Genomic DNA, 19,170 nt, shown 5'->3' on the forward strand with positions numbered 1-19,170 from the left:
GGGGAAGAATGAAGCGGGGGAAATCGGAGGGGTAGACGAACCATGAGAGATGATGGACTCTGAAAAACAAACAGGGTTCTAGAGGGGAGGGGGGTGGGAGGATGGGTTAGCCTGGTGGTGGGTATTGAGGAGGGCACATTCTGCATGGAGCACTGGGTGTTATGCACAAACAATGAATCATGGAACACTTCATCTAAAATTAATGATGTAATGTATGGGGATTAACATAAGAATAAAAAATAAATAAATAAAAATTGGTCATCTTTTTTAAAAATATGAAACAATATCATTCTCTGCTTACTATATTTTAAATATATATCATCATTTGCAGAGACCCTTGCTTTGTTCCCTGCAGTTCGAAAAGAATTGGCAGGACAAAGGCCTAAGTGTCCTTCCTTATGCTCTGAATCATTATAAAGAAAAGTATTTTAAAATGTTAATACTTGGTTACACTTCTCATGTCAACAATAGGAATGGTTCAGATGATATCTATGCCCCACTCCAAAGAGAAGACAGATGATAAGAATGTGGGTGTTTAGTCTCAGATACCCTAGAAATGGGGAAGCAGTGGGGACCTTAGAACTAACTAGTCCAATGGTTTCAGGGCACAAAACAGGAAACTAAGACTCTAGAAGTGACTTGCCTCAGATTACCCAAAATTGGCAGACCTGGGAAAGCAGAAAAACAACCATCACGATCAATGCTGGGCATGTTGTACGTGTTCTTATTTGATCCCAAGTCAACTCTCTACCTTTATCTTCCAAATTATACTAGCCAAAAATAAGGATCAGAATATATGGGTTTTCCAGTAAATATTTGTGATAAGAGTCCGTTTCTGCCTAAGTTGAAAAGCCTGCTGCCTCTGAGTACACACTAACATGAAGAAAAATAGGCAGGGCACTGTAAAGAAATCTAACAAAAAAGAAATCTTTTCCTTCCCTGTCTACTCTTTCTTACCTGAAGTCCTTTGTTCAAGCAGAGAAGAGTGGGAAATATGCTTGATCTTCCTGTCCCTTCACCCAGCATAGCACCTCCTATCAATTTTACCTGCAAAATATCTGCTTTTCTCTCTCTCCCCCTTTGCCATTCTAGATAGAGCTTTCCGTAAACCCTCAACTGCTCTGGTCTACTAACTGCAACAGCTGCCTGAGGTGTGGCCCTTGGCCACTCATCTCCTCCACACACAATACACTTCACTCCCTAACAATAGCCCCGTGAGGGATGCCTATGAAGCACCACACGACTGTGTATCCTAAGCTCTACATCAATCCCCCTTCCCCCATTCCCATTTTTTTTTTCCATAGCATCAAGTTCTAGTGCCTCAACATGGTCTAAAGAGTGACATGATTGTCCTTCTTTCTGTCCTTTCAACTTCATCTAGACTGCTGACATGCTGGCTTTTGAACTGTAGTCAGCTGACCTTCTGTTGAGTCTCTGACTATGCCCGCCACACACCTTCCTGCCTCTGACCCTAGCAAATGCTTTCCCTCTATGATCAGATAACACACTTTCCAACTCTCCACATAGCCACTCCTGTGCCTCTGTAAAATCTCAATGCTAGTGTCACCTCCCTAAGGAGCCCTTTTGTAACTGTCCAGATTAGGATAGGCTTCCTTTGTCTAAAACCGTGTACTGCTCCTTCATAGCTATTAGTGAGGTAAGTGTTTTTCTCTGCCCTCTGGTGGAAGGGCCTCCTTGGGGAGGATGAATCAAAGAAAAAGGTTTGCTTCCTTCTCTGACACGAACTTGGTTCTTGGGTTTCAAGTCCTGACCACCTACAGGAGGCCATCAACCTTCTCATGACAGGGGACAGTATCAGTTTGCTGTTGTAGAACAGCATTTTTACACAGATATGGGCAATCTCTCTAAGATGGTCTGTGAACATTGATCGTTAGGGTTTCAAAGTTCTGTGCTCCATCTGGAGTGATCACTTTTGTCTGAGAAAGGAGGGATGGGAAGTTCTGTGTCTTAAGGTTGGTGAAGAAAAGGCCATGGTGGATCCTTGACAAGGAATATGGATATTGTCTGGGGGTCTCTAAAGGACAAATGGCTGCTCTATCTTGGGGCCAGCACTCTTGGGTACCTCACCTTTTGGAGGATAGGCATGTATGCACATGAAAAGCATACGTGAAAGCACAGGGCACTAAGAACTGCCACCCTGGGGACAAAGGGAGCTTCCCCACTCATGTGTTCCAGGTACCCATGCCAGCTGTTACCTTATTCCCAGTCTTGACTGGCAGTCAGTCACGTAGCAGAAGGTCACCATCCAACCAGGACATGGTGGAGTCATCAGGAGAAACACATCAGGTACCAAGGATTCGGCTTCTTCAATGTAGAATGACCTCCTTTTTGGACAGTGAAAGACCCTGTAGGTCTTGTAGTTTATGGAGGGGAGAAAGGGACCTGTGACAGTGATACTGACTTCTTTACCTCTTCTATAGGTCCAGAGTTGGTTGGTTTATGTTGAAGATTTGGCCACAGTGCGCTCCTGTGTCAGGGCACACTTTGTACCTATTACAGTCAAAATGTACATTTAAGGACTAATGCAAAGGATTTCCACCATGTTTATAATTTATGGATAACTCCCGTGCTTAATACATTGTTTTACAATGCTTGAGGAATCTTGAATAAATGTTGACTTTAATGAAGAAAACGTGCAGTGGAATAAGGGGTCTGAGAAATGGAGCTTCCTTCTTGGCAGGCAGTGCGGTGGCGGTGGGGGAGATGGAATGAAAGTTGAATTAATAGATTGAAGGGGTATTTAGGGTAGAACATAGTCTGTAGACTTTTTGCCACTTTCTGTTTTGACAGCATCCTAAAGTAAATTGTCTTCTTGCATGCTGTTTCTAAATCATGGTGGGGACTCCCTCAAATGCTGCCTTGAGAAGGATTCTGAAGTCACAAATGATATTATTAAGAAAGATTAAATAATCTTCTGCTGATTTCAAAAGTAGCACTTTTGCATTTAGCCAATTTTTTTTTTTCTGTCTACTGGGGAGATGGGGGTGGGGGTGGATAGCGATGTTTCTCAACACTGTGACATTTCTGCAAACAGCAAGTGTAGCTGAGATAGGATTAGAAGCAGAAATGGCAGCACAGCAGCTGTGTGATGGGGAGCTGAGCTGGAGACATTCACTTGCCAGGAGAGCTGGATCAGATTTGTTGTGGAAAGCATTTCCCATCTACTCCTTTCTCTTCTCTCCTACTCGTTTGTCCTTGGACTTGCCATCAGAGAACGTAGCAGGGGTATGTTTGAACAACAGGGAAGTTTCGACGGCTCAGGCAGCTGCTCCAGGGAAGGATAGCAGAGGACAGTGTGACGGAGGTGGAGAATGGACTGGAGGAGCATGACCTGCAGTGAACCAGGGGCACCCCAATGATTTCAGTGGTGTCCTTCTCCCCAATGAGGAAAAGTGTTGATCACCACACATGGCTTTACCTTAACCAGGGAGAATCCCTGAGGCATTGATCTGAATTTCTTGCTACCAGAATCTAGCCAGGACACTTGAATGACCTTCAAGGGATGCTGAGTCCCCTTGTCTATTTCCTAAATACCTGAGGTCCATTAGACATTCAGTGGATGGAGCAAGTCTGAGGAAGGGGTCTCCCAAACCTCTCAGATATGAGTGAATTACTCACATAAGGGGAGAATCTCAGTTTCTGTAGACCCCCACCTCCCATGGCTACCGATCCAGAGAACACCCAGAGAACACTGGGTTGAGCTAATCATTGGATTTTAAATCAGTGGGGAAATGAGGCATTTTTATGACCTCCTACTCTTCTGCGTACAGACTCATCACTACCTCCCAACCATTCCACCTTCTGCACAGCCTCAAACTTGGGGTACAGCTTTGCTCTGGCAAATTTGTTAGGAGGTGATACTGACCTGAGAAAAAGAAAAAAAAAAAAACAAAGTGGAAGAATAGTTACTATCTCTGGACTTTGCTGTAAGAACATTTGTGATTTTACTTCTTCCAAAAGACAGCTCTGCCTCAATTAATCTGCCATTAGTGAGGATATTTTCATTCTTGAAAAGAAGCCCACCAGAATCTTTTTAAGATTTTATTTATTTATTTGAGAGTCAGAGAGAGAGAGAGAGCTAGCACGAGTTGGGTGAGGGGCAGAGGGAAAGGGAGAAGCAGACTTCCCGCTGAGGGGGGAGCCAGATGACATGGGGCTCTATCCCAGGACCCTTAGATCAGGACCCGAGCAGAAGTCAGACACTTAACCAACTGAGCCCCCCATGTGCCCTAGAAATTTTTTAAATGCAAATTAGAACAACAATGGATATCATGAACAAATGGACAGAATTTTTAGAATGGTGTTACCTGGTGCAGAGGAGGGATGTGTCAGAGATGGTGACTAAAAGGAAAGTCTTCCATGTCTGACAAACAGAAGTTTGTATCGCATTGGCACTGCTAACGAGGCACATGACTTTTGTTAAGCTACTTACCTTCTGTAAGCCTAGTCTGTGAACTATTTAAATGGATGCAGTGTTACTATGCAGAATACATGAGGTATGTTTGTGAGTGCTTAGCCTACTGCCAGGCACGGTGGGGCAGTATGAACCGTAGACAATTTCTTAATGGATATTGAGAGCCTTCCCCTTTGACACATTAATTAACTTCTGGGGATCTAACCCAAAGAAGAGGAAACATCTAAACAACTACAACATGATTAATGCAAGCATACACTCCTAGCAGCATGGTTGATGAGTGAACCATCAAAAATGTGCTATTGGTTTAAGTTTGTTTGGAGATTGCTATTTGTTTTCAGAAATGCAGGACTATCATTAACAGACATGGTTGGGACCTAGGGATGTTTTTCCAAACTATGAGGATTTTGTAGTTGAACAATCAACCTGCTCCAGTACTGGGAGCTGCACTAAGTATATGACCTCCCTATCTGGACACATGAGTAGAAAATTTGAATTCAAGCAGCCAGTCAAGCCAGGGCGTTCCCCCCTGGAAAACTTGGACCAGTTTCCCCTCACTTATGCAAAGAATACTATTCTTCCTTATCTACTGATTCTAGTTGATGCATATTTAATATTCCCCACCTCTAGTCTTCCCATCTGCCCCTCCCTCCACTCTTTATGCTACTGAAAATCGTCTTCAGTAGCTTAAAACCTGACCGTGTCACCTTATTGTTTCTAAATTTGGATGATAACTTCAGCAAACATAACGGGGCTTTTAAACTCTACCTCTACTCATCTTTCTGGTCTCACCTCCATCATGGCCCCTAGCCCTCCCTGCATCACTTAATGTTCAGAAATGACAAGTTCCCCATAATTCCCAGGAATCCAATTTTGCTAATTTCTCTAAATCTTTGCATACAACATGCCACTTGCTGAAAAGTCTAGCCAGGCACACTCACAACTCTCTTTCCCCGCTTCCTTCCAGGAAAGCATCACCTCCCTTGTGAAACCTTTACTTGTTTAGTTCTTTCTTCTACCAGGCTGCCCTGGGAGCTTGTGTCTATCTCTCTTGTAACACCTTCCAAGCCATAACAAAGTTTTTTTCATGTGGATCCCTTTAAACTTTATCCCATGCTTGGCCCATAGTGATTTGCAGTACATATTTATTAAATGCATGAATGCACTTATTTTCATACCCATTCCTTAGAAAATGTTGATGCTTCCCATGCCACCCCCCTACCCCAACTGGGGTCTCCGATGGCCTTCTCGTGGATAAGAGTGTGATCCATAAAACAGGAATAGAAACAGTTTCACAGGCATATCTGAACAAAGCTGACATTCTTTTTTTTTTTCCTTTAAGCTCTTGTAGCTGCATGTAGATGTAGAATGATCCTGAAATTAAGGTCAGCTCCAGGTGGTTGTTTATATCAGCTGTCAGATTGCAGAATAAAAAATGGCTTTTATATGTTTGATTTTTATTGTTTTCCAGGGCAATGTCACTTTTTCCTGCTCCGAACCACAAATTGTTCCCATCACATTTGTCAACTCCAGCAGCAGTTATTTGCTGCTGCCCGGCACCCCCCAAATTGATGGGCTCTCAGTGAGTTTCCAGTTTCGAACATGGAACAAGGATGGTCTGCTTCTGTCCACAGAGCTGTCTGAGGGCTCGGGGACCCTGCTGCTGAGCCTGGAGGGTGGAACCGTGAGACTCGTGATTCAGAAAATGACTGAACACACAGCTGAAATCCTCACAGGTACCAACTTCTGACAACTGTTAGGTCGGTTTCTTGTTCAGCCAAGTCAACCCACGTTTGAGATTCCAACTAAAACGTGCAGAATCCAGCTCTCAGGGTTGTGGGATGACCCAGTATTCACTAATTTACTCTAAGTCTGAAGAGGCCACTTTTCATAAATATATAATTTTAATATATATATATTATTTATTTGAGAGTGGGGGTGGAGTAGAGGGGAGGGGCAGAGGGAGAAGCAGGCTCACCACCGGGTAGGGAGCCTGACTCAATGCGTGGGCTCGATCCCAGGACCCTGAGATCATGACCTGAGCAGAAGGAAGACACTTAACTAACTGACAACCCAGGTGCCCTGAGACGACTTAAAACAAACAAACAAACAAAAACCACTGAATTCAGACATATCTATGAAACTTTGACAAGTCTCTTACTTTCCTTATTCCTCAGCAGACTTGTTTGAGAAGTGGCAATAAGAATTCCTACCTAAATATAACATAATATAGACCACTTTCTGAACATGTTGCTGCGCCTCGACAGACATGGCGTGTATTATATGGAATCTTCATCATGCTCGTTCAAGGAAGGTATTTTATAGGTACTTTATAGATGAGGAAGTGAAGAGTCATGGAAGCTAAGTAACTTCCAAAAGCACATGTTAATAAGTGATGGAACAACAATTTCATACTGAATTTGTCTGGCTTCAAAGCCTGTAGTTTCCCTGTATATCATACACACTTCTGTGGACATTTTACAACCACCAAATTTTATTTCAAGTGAAAATTAGTGAGTTTAAAGAAATACTTTTTAGGGGCACCTGGGTGGCTCAGTTGGTTAAGTGTCTGCCTTTGGCTCTGTTCATGATCTCAGGGTCCTGGGATCCAGCCCCCTCCCTGCTCAGCAAGGAGTCTGCTTCTCCTTTTCCCTCTGACCCTCCTCCACCTTGTGCTCTCTTGTTTCCTCTCTGTCTCAAGTAAATAAACAAAAATATTTAAATTAAAAAATATTTTAAAGTATATTTTTAAGATATTAATTAAATACTGGTGCATATGGCCTCTAGGTATGGCAAAACTTTTTAAACTGGTCCTCGAATAGCTAATTTTGGAAAGACTTTTATGACACTATACAGATTCTAATATGTAACAATACTATGGAACAGATTTATGAAGAAGTCATGTTTTTCAAAACTCTGACTCTTCCATGTGATATTTTTGTAACATGAGACAGTAGAACTTTCTCCCTCCTTTTCTGTTATCTGACTAATGCATCCTGTCCTTCCAGAAGTAGTACTTAGTCAACAAGTACTTACTGAGGTTAGACCATGTGCCAGGTATCATATTAGGGGCTGAGGCATGTTGCTAAGTCAACAAATCATTTGAAAAGCCTCCCTGGTTCTACAATGTGAATCAAATACCCCTCCTCTGGGCATCCTGGGCCAATATCCATACTGCATAATACCACATCACAGTTTTTCTTAAATGTCTTCCTTCTCCCACTGGACTGCGAGTTTTGTTATCCAAATAAATTAGAGAAGATTGATTTAAATAGTAAAGGGCATGACTTAATACCCAAGATCAGGTCAGACTCTGGGAGAGCCTCATATGCCACTTAGTGAGCAAAAAGTCCATTGAATCCCTGGAATAGTAGGAGAGCCTGGATCTGGAACTTAAGTTAAAAAGGTACCTCTTTTCCTTACTGTTCTATGACCCTGAATAAACTTCTTAACTTTTTCTCATATGTAAGTGAGAGTGTATTAGTTATTGATGGTCGTGTAACAAACTATAGCAAAATAGAGTGGTTGAAAATGTTTATCGTGTCCTAGTTTATAAGAGTCAGGAATCCAGGGGCACCTTGGCTGGGTACTTCTGGCTTCAGTTAGGGTGTTGGTGGGGGCTACTATCATCTCAAAGTTCAACTCTGGGTAAATCTACTTCCAAGCTAACCCATATGGCTGTTGGCAGGCCTCAGAAGATCCACTTCCAAGCTTATCCCATGGCCTATCCAGAAGGCTGCCTCATGAAATGATAGTGCTTTTATCCCAAAATGAGTGATTCAAGAAAGAAAAAGAACACTCAAGACAAAAGCCATAGTCTTTTTGTAACCTAACACCAGGTGTGGCATTCCATCCCCTTACCATGCTCTGTTCAGTAGTAGAAACAAGTAAATAAGTCTAGGCCCTGCTCAAACCAAGGGCATTATACAAAGCTGTGTATATTAGGAGTCATGGATCATAAGGGACGATCTCAGAGTTTGCCTAAAACATGAGATGGAAAAGATTAAAAAAAAAAAAAAAGTTCTTACATCAGGAGACTGCCATGATGGTGATTAAATGAGATAATGTATCTAAAATCCTAAGCACAGTGTTGAGAAACTATTCAGCAAATTCCGTTCCCTTCCATACCGACTCAAGACCTATAGCTAGAAGGCACCTCACTCCACAAAGTCATAAAAGCTGGGTCAATTTGTGTATCACAGGACTTTTATAAAATTTATAAAATTTCCAGTAATGGAGGTGAGTTAATCACTTAGAAACACAATATTTTTCATGTTCAGAGTTATAAAAGTTAGACTTCAGTCATCCCTATTTGAAGAAGAAAAATGTGAGCTGGCACTAGGCTGTTTCTCTCTCTGATCGGCGAGATGTTTGAGTACAGAGACTGTAGGCCTCAGGTCAATAATGCAGCTTTAATATAGGATAGGCCCTGGCGACACTTTGCTCTAAAGCATCCAGGTGCTGCCTGTATTATTAAGCTCATGTCAGTCCATTAACACACGTTTATGACTGAGAGGAGCTGGTAAAAGCTACCACGCTGCCCAGCTGCAGAAGGGGAAAAAATCATGTTATTTCAGACCTGTCTCTCAAAAAATGAAACAAGTAAAAGGAAGTTTTAAAAATATGCTGACTGAGTTCCTGAAGTAGGTCTCACAAAACTCTTGCTTTATTCTTTCCCCAAGAAGAATTTTTGAATTTTGGAAAATTTGAACTTCTCTCATTTTTTCTTTGAAATGGAACTATGCTTTGTGTCTGTTGGAATTTTTCTACCTGCAGAGGGTGGGGGAGACAAGCAAAACAAACAACAAACAAACAAAAAGTCAAACACAAAGAGTTTTCTTGTTCCTTACATTTCTGAGGAAACTTCTTTTCTTTTTTTTTTTTTTTTAAAGATTTATTTATTTATTTGAGAGAGCGAGAAAGTACATGAGAGGGGGGAGGGTTAGAGGGAGAAGCAGGCTCCTCGCCGAGCAGGGAGCCTGATGCGGGACTCGATCCAGGGACTCCAGGATCATGACCTGAGCTGAAGGCAGTCGCTCAACCAACTGAGCCACCCAGGCGCCCAAGGAAACTTATTTTCAAAGCACTTGAGATCTTAGTGGCTTTGTAAGGGATGACAGCCCCATACGAGAAAGTAGGAGGTAATGGCCATTGTCCTGATGATGTTTGAGGCCCAGTGGGGCTACCCTGACACACAGTACATCATGGAAAACAGACAGTAACACACCGCATTTTGTTAGTGGGACAGAGAATCCAGATATTTAAAGATTAATTGAAGACCAGTTCAGGTGTTTCTAACATCTTGGGTCTAAAAGAAAAAGTAACCCCCATGGAAATGGAAGTGCAGAGATGCCTGGCACATTCACGTGTATTTCCAGAACTTTGTACAGTGTGCATGGCTTTTTGCTCTAGAGGTCAGGGACAGAAGTGCAAACTAAATGCATCCTCAAAGTAGAAAGCACCTGAATTCAGTTCTTCTAGGAGATGAAGTTTCCAGAAGATTAAAGACACCAGTGTAACCCTTCCCTTATATTTTTCTTTATTTGTTGTTTTCTTTACTTTTTGTTCAAGAAAGGAGATGTCCTTTCCTGAAAGCCTTATACTTGTGGAGATGAGGAAAAGTTGAGGACATCCTTTCACTGTAAGTGATGTGAGAGTAGAATTGCCAGTCATTGCAGTTCTCTTGCAGGTCAGACATTGTGTCAGGGCCTCCTCATACAATACTGCAGGGAAAAAAATAATACATGAAACTTACGAAGTGGTCATAATTTTACCAACACACATAGGATAAAACTGGTAACCAAAAAATTAAGTTAAAGTGACCAAGGTGGTGTTCAATCTCAGGTCTTTCTTTTGGATTCCCAAGTTCATGGTCTTTATACTGGAACTTGCTGCCACCCATATTCATATTTTATATTGTAGTTCAAATGTGAGGAAACTTTAGAAAAAAGATTTACAACTATGTTCAAAAGGCTGTTTAGGTAAATAGCTATCTATTGTCTAAATTTAGTTCTTCCCAGAACATTTTATTTGGTGGCTCCATTGACAGATTCTTGGGTTAGGTGGGATTTACACAAGATGGTGAGTCTATTGTCTTTAAGACTTCTTATATATTTTAGCTAAGTTTGCTTGTATAATATTATAAAATAAATAATCCATATCTATATATCAATAAACATACACACACACCCGAGTATTCATTAAGTATACAAGACGTAAATGCTTAGTGCCAATTCCTTAGTAAGATTATCATCCAAGAACTAAGGATAGTAAGCAGCATGAAGTACTACTAAGAGTCTATCTGCTTCCAAAGACTTTGCCCTGTATTATACAGCCTTTCCCATTCTGATCACCCCATGTTCCAAACCCCACATGGAAATCTTGGGGCTGCTCTGGAACAGAGAGAATACCTTCAAGGTGTCCTGCTACACAGTGAGTCTTGTCATTTCTCCTTTCAGGAATCAGAAAAGATATATAGGCAAATCTTAAATAAATGAAGAAACACCTGGACTTTCTACTTTATGCATTATAAGCTCTCAGTTCTTTACTACACTTCATGAGGTGCTGTGTGTCACAGGGACTACTCCATCTCTCAAGTCCACACCACTGAGCAGTAGATACTCTGTTCTATTTTTTAATGTCGGAAATGGGTGTCATTTTAAAGACTCTTAGAGAGATGTTGAGAATGGAGATTGATATTGTCTAAACTCATCTGAATTACTAAGAAAACAGGGAACTGTATAAAGTAAAGAATACCACCTGGTCTGTTTCTTTAGAGAATCAGGGAGGAACATTTTGAAGTTTGTGTGAAACATTAAATAATCTAGAGAAAAAGCTGGCATCACTATAATTATTTTTTTTAAAGATTTTATTTATTTATTTGAGACAGAGAGAATGAGAGAGAGAGAGCACATGAGAAAGGGGAGGGTCAGAGGCAGAAGCAGGCTCCCTGCCGAGCAGGGAGCCCGATGCGGGACTCGATCCAGGGACTCCAGGATCATGACCTGAGCCGAAGGCAGTCGCTTAACCAACTGAGCCACCCAGGCGCCCCACTATAATTATTTTAAATGTGATCTGAAATTTCAATGTTATTTTTATTTTTCTGATGGGAGAATGCCGGGAATGAAAATGGAAGAAAGAGGTCTGGGGGCTTTAGTCATTAAAGTTTGAAATCTGCTTTTTCTACTGTGATGCTTCTCAAAGTGTTAACTCCCCACTGAAAAGTGAGCCTGGGCAAAGAGCTTGAACTCCGGCTTTGGCATTCAGGGCTCTGGCTTACCTGGGCTCTGCATAAATGAGGAATGTGAGTAACTCTTGTTGTTAGACCTCATTGTCCTGTTCTGCTAAAGGAGAAAGTTGGTCTAAAATTAGTAAAATCCCTTCTAGTCCTTTATATGAGTTTCTGAAGAATAAGAGGTCAACCCCTTTCCTTATAATCTTCAAGGAAATCATCAACCCAAGAGTCTTCTTTTGAAAATAGGGTAAAAGGCCTTCAATGGGGGTATGCAGGGCCAAGTCCCCTGTCAGAGATTATGTTTCTCAACTCCCAAAATTGTGGTACATTTTGTGAAGTAAGAAAGGTGAACTTTGGGGTGCCTGGGTGGTTCAGTCAGTTATGATCTCAGAGTCCTGGGATCGAGCTCCATGTCCAGCTCCCTGCTCAGCAGGGAGCCTGCTTCTCCCTCTCCTCTCCGCTTGTGCTCTCTCTCAGTATCTCTGTCTCTTTCTCTCAAATAAATAAATAAAATCTTTAAAAAAATGTGAACTTAGCCTTTGTCATAAAATGATTTTTGTGAAGGAGACTTGAATGTCCCAGAAAGGTCATGCATGTGACTCTCAGTGACATGTATAGTTAAGAGCCAAAGATCCCAGTATGAGAAGTTGTTTTTTGGGGAGAACCTTCTTTAAACTGAACTAGAATAGAATGTGTGTGTGTGTGTGTGTGTGTGTGTATGTTGGTAAGGGGGTGATCAGAATGTATAGGGTCTTCAAACTGTGTTAAGGGTGGAACAGTTGTAGGTACTGGATCTTTTACAGGTAGAGAGGAAGCAAGACAGAGACATGACAAAAATCTTTGAATATGTGATAGGCTTTCTTATAGTCGAAGTTTTTCTGTGTTTACAACACTGTAGAAAGTAGAACAAGCACAAGTAAAGTCAAATGGCATAAGGGCCACTTTTGATTTTCCATTAGAGGAATAATCTATCCAGAGCTTCCGTTGGTATCACTAGAGGGATCAAACTCAGAGTGCAGTTTTCAGGATTAAGGAATGAGTAAAACCTGGGAGATGGAAGAGGAAGTCTCCAAGTTGAGAGGTGTCAACCTAACAGTTGGGCACCACTGAATGATTACAAGTTGGAAAACGGAAACTAAAAAACAGTCCACAGGCACAGAACAGAATTCTTGGGCAAGAATAAAAATAACAAGCAACGATCCAGAAATCAACCAGATGCCATTGAAATATCTTCAGTTAAGGCCAAGAGCTTGTTGAAGAGGTACTTCCAGCTTACCCCATTTAATTCCTAGATACTAGCAATTGTGTTCATCATATTTCCTTGACCACCTTATAACTTTCAGTAATTCTATATATTGGGTTGAATAGGAAGAATTCTAGAAAGGGCATTCCAAAAATACCAATTAAGCGATCCATTCTAATCAGCTATCCTTTTTCCATACTTAGGAGACTTTTGTGACTGAAGATAAGATGAAATTCTAGTGGTATAACCTTAGGTCAGCAACCATGATGGATGTTTATATGATCATTATTTAACATTGACTGTTTAAATTAAATAAGTCCTAGAACTATGGTCAACACCATCCCACTTATCTTTCAGAATGCATCTCAATTGATGTTTTCTCAAGAAACCTTCCCAAAGTCAGCCAGATGCCCCATCACCCAGCCTTCTAGTTCTTCTCCTATGTAGTATTTGCCCTAAGGATGTGTGTATGTGTGTGCATTAGTTTGCTGCGACTACCAAAAGCAAACAACAGACTTAGGAATTTATTTTCATGTAGTTCATGAGGTCTAATATTCTCTCCTTATAAGGGCACTAGTCATATTGGATATGAGCCCATTCATATAACCTCATTTTACCTCCATTATCTTTTTAAAGGTCCTTGTCTCCAAATACAGACTTATTCTCAGGTACTGAAAGTAAGAACCTCAGCCTATGAAATTTGGGGAGCACCATTCAGTCTGTAACAATGTATATCAATCATGAGTCTATTAATTGGTTGCTCATTGCTCCCCTGACCACCACAGTGTAAAGTTTCATGGGAACAAGAACACTGACTTGCTCATCGCTATTTGCCCAAGGCCTAGTATAGCACCTTGCTTATAACAGGTTTTCAATAACTATTTGCCCAATGTATAAGCAACTGCCTAAGTGAATAAACCAGTAAGTCAACCTCCAAAATAATTCAGAAGGATGTAATTTTAACAGTGAAAGAAGAGTTAACAGTGTTTTTTTAACAAACATTCATGTTACCGCAATTATATGCTGCATAATGTGTCAAAACCAGGGATGAACTACACTCAGGGGAAGTACTAATTAGATAAAGGCCAGTGGAACTCCCAGAGGCCGGAGATGGCTGGGAGAGCTACATCATGCAGGATTGAAGTACTCACCCTAACTAATACTTGCAGCCAGATGGTTTTAGGCTACAGCCCTGCAATTAACAGAGCTGCTCCCCAAATATTGCCCTTTTTCATATAAACCGTTTGTATCTAGCCACCATCTGCACATCAAGTAAACATGATAACTTTGTGAACTTCATCCTCTGCCTCAATTAAGTTGTCATTAATGCCTCCGTATTTCAGCTAAGATAATGTTGATGAGAAAATCCCATTAGCAAGGGCAAATACATAAATAGCCAGAGGGCTATGACTGTCACAACAAGCTGTCTGCTGAGCACAGAGTTCAAGTTTCAGAAGACAGAAATATGATGAGGCGTTCTGTTTTATGGGAAACTGAGAAATGCAATTGCCTGAGCTTCAAGCTTTCCTGCAAAGGTTGGGAACGTTTACCAAAACAGTGATCTCTTGGGCATCTGCAGCTTTTTCAAGTCTGAGTAATGACAGTGGGGTCATTTTATTTCTTAACTTACTCTTCCTTCTTCCACCACTCATTCAAAAGAGGAACTGAGGGAGCTAGACTTTTATTACTACATCAGAAAACTCTCATAGTCAAACTTGATCTCACTTCCTTTGCTCTTTCCTATTTTCTGCTTTGATAATTCTCTCATATAATTCACTTTGCCTCCATTTAATTCAGGAAGGTTGGCTCTATACTCAGACTTGAGGATGGAGGCATTGCCCACCAGGAGCTCATAGGCACAGTTGGAAGGGATGGTCTTGAAACATTTGTAATGCAAGAAGACACATGCTCAGGATAGTAGGGGAGCATAGAGGAGAGGAACCTGGATGAGTGAGAAAGGAAAGGCTTTCTAGGGGCAGGGGCAACACAGCTTGGTTTTGAAGAATGGGTAGAATTTGGTCAAACAAAGAGGGAAGGAAAGGATGTTCCAATCAGAAGAGAGAAGTAGGAGATTTAGAAGTGTAAGAATCCACAGGTGACTCAGGATGACTGGGTCACAGAGGGCAAAGGAGGACAGAACATAAAGCAGCATTCTGGCAGGGACATCAGAGTTTGGGCTGTATCCTGAAGCTGATAGAGAAATATCTGTCTCTGGAGCTCAGCTCAATTTTTACCATGTTGAATTTTGAGCTGAGCATTCAGGCCTATATCAAGGAAACAAGGGGATAACCATCAACCACAAATCCATCACATTTCCTCTCTGACTCTAGTGGATGGCAAATCCAGATGTTTTCCTTGCATACCCTGACCAAGGGTTTTCAGGATCCAGGTTACCCTGACATATGCACCAGACTTTAACAACTAGGAAAGGTTTAACCTGTGATTTATGGCCCATGCACCAGGGAGACCCTGCTACTGACACTTGGCAGTGGAGATTCAGCTGGTGAGATGCTCAATCAATCAATGATCATTTGGAGAGGACAGGATGCTGCCCTGTTGATGCTGAGGGGTATATCAAAACAGGACTCAGATTCTGACCCCCAGGAACTTGTAATCTCATCAGGGAGATGAGACTTGCAGTGATGCATTGTTAATTAATGGTAAAAAGCAGTAAATTATATGAAGTAAATCCAAAGATCACACAGCAGATGTTATCCTATAACAAATTCCTAATTTGGAAGGAGAAATGACTATATTGGTCTGGTCAAGATCAACCTGCTTTGTTCATTTCTTGATTTATTAACTGATGCACTCAATCATTCGGCACTTGTTATATGCCCTGCACTGTGCTGATAGAAAGTCTAGTGACTATGATAGAAAGTAAAAAAAAAAAAAATATATATATATATATATATATATATATGCTTCCTAAGGCACCTGGGTGGCTCATTTGGTTAAGTGTCTGACTCTTGATTTTGGCTCAGTTCATGATCTCAGGCCCCTGAGATTGAGCCTCTTGTCAGGCTCCGTGCTCAGTTGGGATTCTCTCTCTCTCCCTCTGCTCCTCCTCCTGCTCTCTCTCTCTCAAATAAATGAATGAATGAATGAATGAATGAATGAATAAATAAATAAATAAATAAATAAATAATTCTTTAAAAAAAATTATGCTTCCTATCTCTACAGTTGAGGAGAAGAAGCTCTAGGACAAATGCTGGGTATGGGAGGATAGGGAGATTGGCTTGGATATTGGAGAGCTGGGAGTAGAGGCACCGATTAGATAAGTGAATTCACTTGGAGCATAATGAATGCACTAGCCTAGCTACAGTAGGGAATTTGTGTAGGAATATTGGGAAATGGGATTTAGAGGACAGATGGAGACTTGATTATAGAATCCGTACAGTTAAGATTGCTAAGCAGTTGGAGATTTGTTCTCTGGACTCCATGACCCACTAGAAGGACATTTGCTGTGAGGTGCTACTTAGACAGTTCAATCTAGCAAGCTGTCCTGTACCAGAAAGAAGTCAGAGGCTGGGAAAAGAGGGAGACCATCTTAAAAATTCCCAGCTATAGTGATAAAGGATGGAATAAAAGCTGGAGAAAGAATTTGAAGAAAAATGTGAATTCTATCTACTGCATAGGGAAGGGTTAATAAAATTTCATAATTGATGGATAAACGGTACCCAAGAAAAACAGAACTCAGGATCTAAACCGTAGAATAATGTTACTAATGATTGTAATATGCTCGTTTACGATGTGCTTGACATTTTAAGACTGCTTTATTCAATTATTTATGTATTCCCCACTTTGTTCTCACAAAAATTGAAACTATCTTTGAACTATTAAGTAAAGGTAGACCTGATAGGATGTGGAAAAAAACAGCTGAATTGGGTTTTCTGGAAAAGATAAAGCCTAGAAACTTCCAAGTCAAGCCAGGCAATTCTGTCTTTTTTTTACAGATGAGGAAGCAGGTTTAGAGAGATTAAGAAACCTGTCTAAATTCCTAGAAATTATAAGTGGCAGGGCCTTGAGAAAGGGGTAAAGGGCGAATAAAGGTATCACAGACATCCGTGACAAGTTATTTCCAGGGTTGGAAATAGAGTATTTGGGGATTCTGCTCTGGCCTGGGCTGAATCTCTGCATGCTGACGTATGGCTGTAACAGCTCATGCTTAGAGGTCCTGGGACAGTCCCTCTGTTTCAAAGGTTCTGTATTCAAACCATCAAGATAGACACTGAAATAAGATGAAATCTAAAATGCAAATACCTGTTAGGTATTTAAGGACAAGAGAAATACAGAAAGAAAATGGGGGTGAGAGAGAGCACCAAGGTTCTGCAGCCTCCAAAATTATTTAACATGTCACTCTCAACCAATGGAGATTCCCCATTTGCCCACCCCAGGCTCCCATCCCCCTACACTCACCCAAGGGACTTTTGTTAGTATCTGGAGACAATTTTGGTGCTCGGAGTGGGGGGCTGTTACTGGTCCTAGTGAGTTAGGGGTGCTGCTAAACATTCCACACAAGAGGCATAGTGCATAACACCCTACCCCCATCAAAGAATTATCTGATCCAAATTATCCAGTGTCAGTGTTGAGGGACTCTGTTTCAAGGAAAATCTTACTTCTATAAAAATGTTTAGGTCTTTCAGGATATTACTTAACTACTCTGAATCTCAGTTCCAACAAATGTGAACTATAAGTTGCTGTGAAGTTCTCATTACAAAAAATATTTAAAAAGACATATTAAGGGGCCCCTGGGTGGTGCAGTAGGTTAAGCATCCAATACTTGGTTTTGATTCAGGTCAGGATCTCAGAGTCCTGAGATCAAGCCCCGTGACTGGCTCCCCCATGCTCAGCAAGGAGTCTGCTTGAAATTCTCTCTCTCCCTCTGCCCCTCCCTCCCTCTTTCTTTCTCTTTCTCAAATAAATAAATAAATCTTAAAAAAAAAAGACATGTTAAATGCTCAATAACATTATTTATCTGGAAAAATAAAATCAAAGTAATTATGATTAGCTAGAATTCCAATTTAGATCTAAGTGGACATTCTAAGTTGAATTGTATTTTAATTCTTAGAAGCTAGAAGATCCACAAAAGGCCAGGACCAAAGTTTCAACTCTGTATTATCAAAATGGAAGTTTCCTTGTGAGAAGATGAACCGGTGTAGCCACTTTGAAAACACTCTGGCAGTTCTTCCAAAGATGAGCTATGGAGTTACATATGATCCAGCACTTCTACTCTGAGATGTACACCTAAGAAAATTGAAAGCTTAGTTCTACACAGAAATTTGCACACATGTTCACAGAAGCATTATTTATAATACCTCCAAACTGGAAATTACCCAGATGTACATCAACTGGTGAATGGATAAATAAAATGGGATCTAGCCATACAATGGAGTATCATTCAGATATAAAAATATCCTGATACAAGCTACAGTGCAGGATGAACTTTGAAAATGTGCTAAGCGAAAGAAGCCAATCACAAAAGGGAGCCTAGTGTATAATTTCATGTATAGGAAGTTCCCAGGACAGGGAAATCCATACAGACAGAAAGCAGACTAGTGGTTGACTAAGGCAGGAGGTGAGGGGGTGAGGAGATTAGGGAGGTTATGGCTACGTGTTACAGCATTTCTTTTGGGGATGATGAAATGCTTTAAAATTAAGTGTGTTGATGGTTGCCTAACTCTGTGAATATACTAAAAACAATTAAATTGTGCATTTTAGATAAACAAATTTCATGGTATGTGAATTTTAATCTCAATTGAGCTGTTCCAAAAATATAAATAATGAAACACAAATTTGAATTCAATGGCAGAAAATAGAGTTTTGCAGAAGTTATTGGCCATCAGTTCCTGGAGCAAGGCAGGGCTGACTTTGGAGGGGTGGAGAGTAGGAGCTCAGCCTGGGTCCCCAACACCACCCCTTCAATTCTGGCTCCAACTTTAGTAGCCACGTGAACCTGGGCAGCTCTCTTAGTTTTCGTTTTAGCATCTATAGCATGAGGATAATAAAACTTGGCCTCTTGGACCATTGTAAGAGTTAGGAATTATACATTTAAAATGTCTGGCACATCGCAGATATTTGGGATAGAATGAAAATATTTCTTATCCTTTATCTCAACTTAAACAGTTTGTTAGTCTTAAAAAAATAATCATAAAAGTTGTACATTTTGCTTTTAGAAACTGAAAATTCCACTACTCTCTATAAGAAAAAAAAAACAACAAAAACTAATCATTCCAGGTCATTCTAGTATTTTCTATT

At 40.8% G+C, this 19,170-nt stretch overlaps 1 protein-coding gene across 2 annotated transcripts in view; it reads left to right on the plus strand.

Annotated features, from left to right (window-relative positions):
• The window catches only part of CNTNAP5 (contactin associated protein family member 5), a 741,254-nt gene that overhangs the window by 385,324 nt on the left and 336,760 nt on the right, over positions 1–19,170 (plus strand). For both annotated transcript variants that reach the window (XM_081814618.1, XM_081814619.1), the window contains exon 8: positions 5,907–6,171. In XM_081814618.1, the coding sequence (XP_081670744.1) occupies positions 5,907–6,171 (265 nt within the window). The remainder of the gene's footprint in view (positions 1–5,906; positions 6,172–19,170) is intronic.

This window comes from Leptonychotes weddellii, chromosome 3 (genome assembly GCF_054177405.1).
Source record: "Leptonychotes weddellii isolate Sample4059 chromosome 3, ASM5417740v2, whole genome shotgun sequence".
Classification (NCBI taxonomy): domain Eukaryota; kingdom Metazoa; phylum Chordata; class Mammalia; order Carnivora; family Phocidae; genus Leptonychotes; species Leptonychotes weddellii.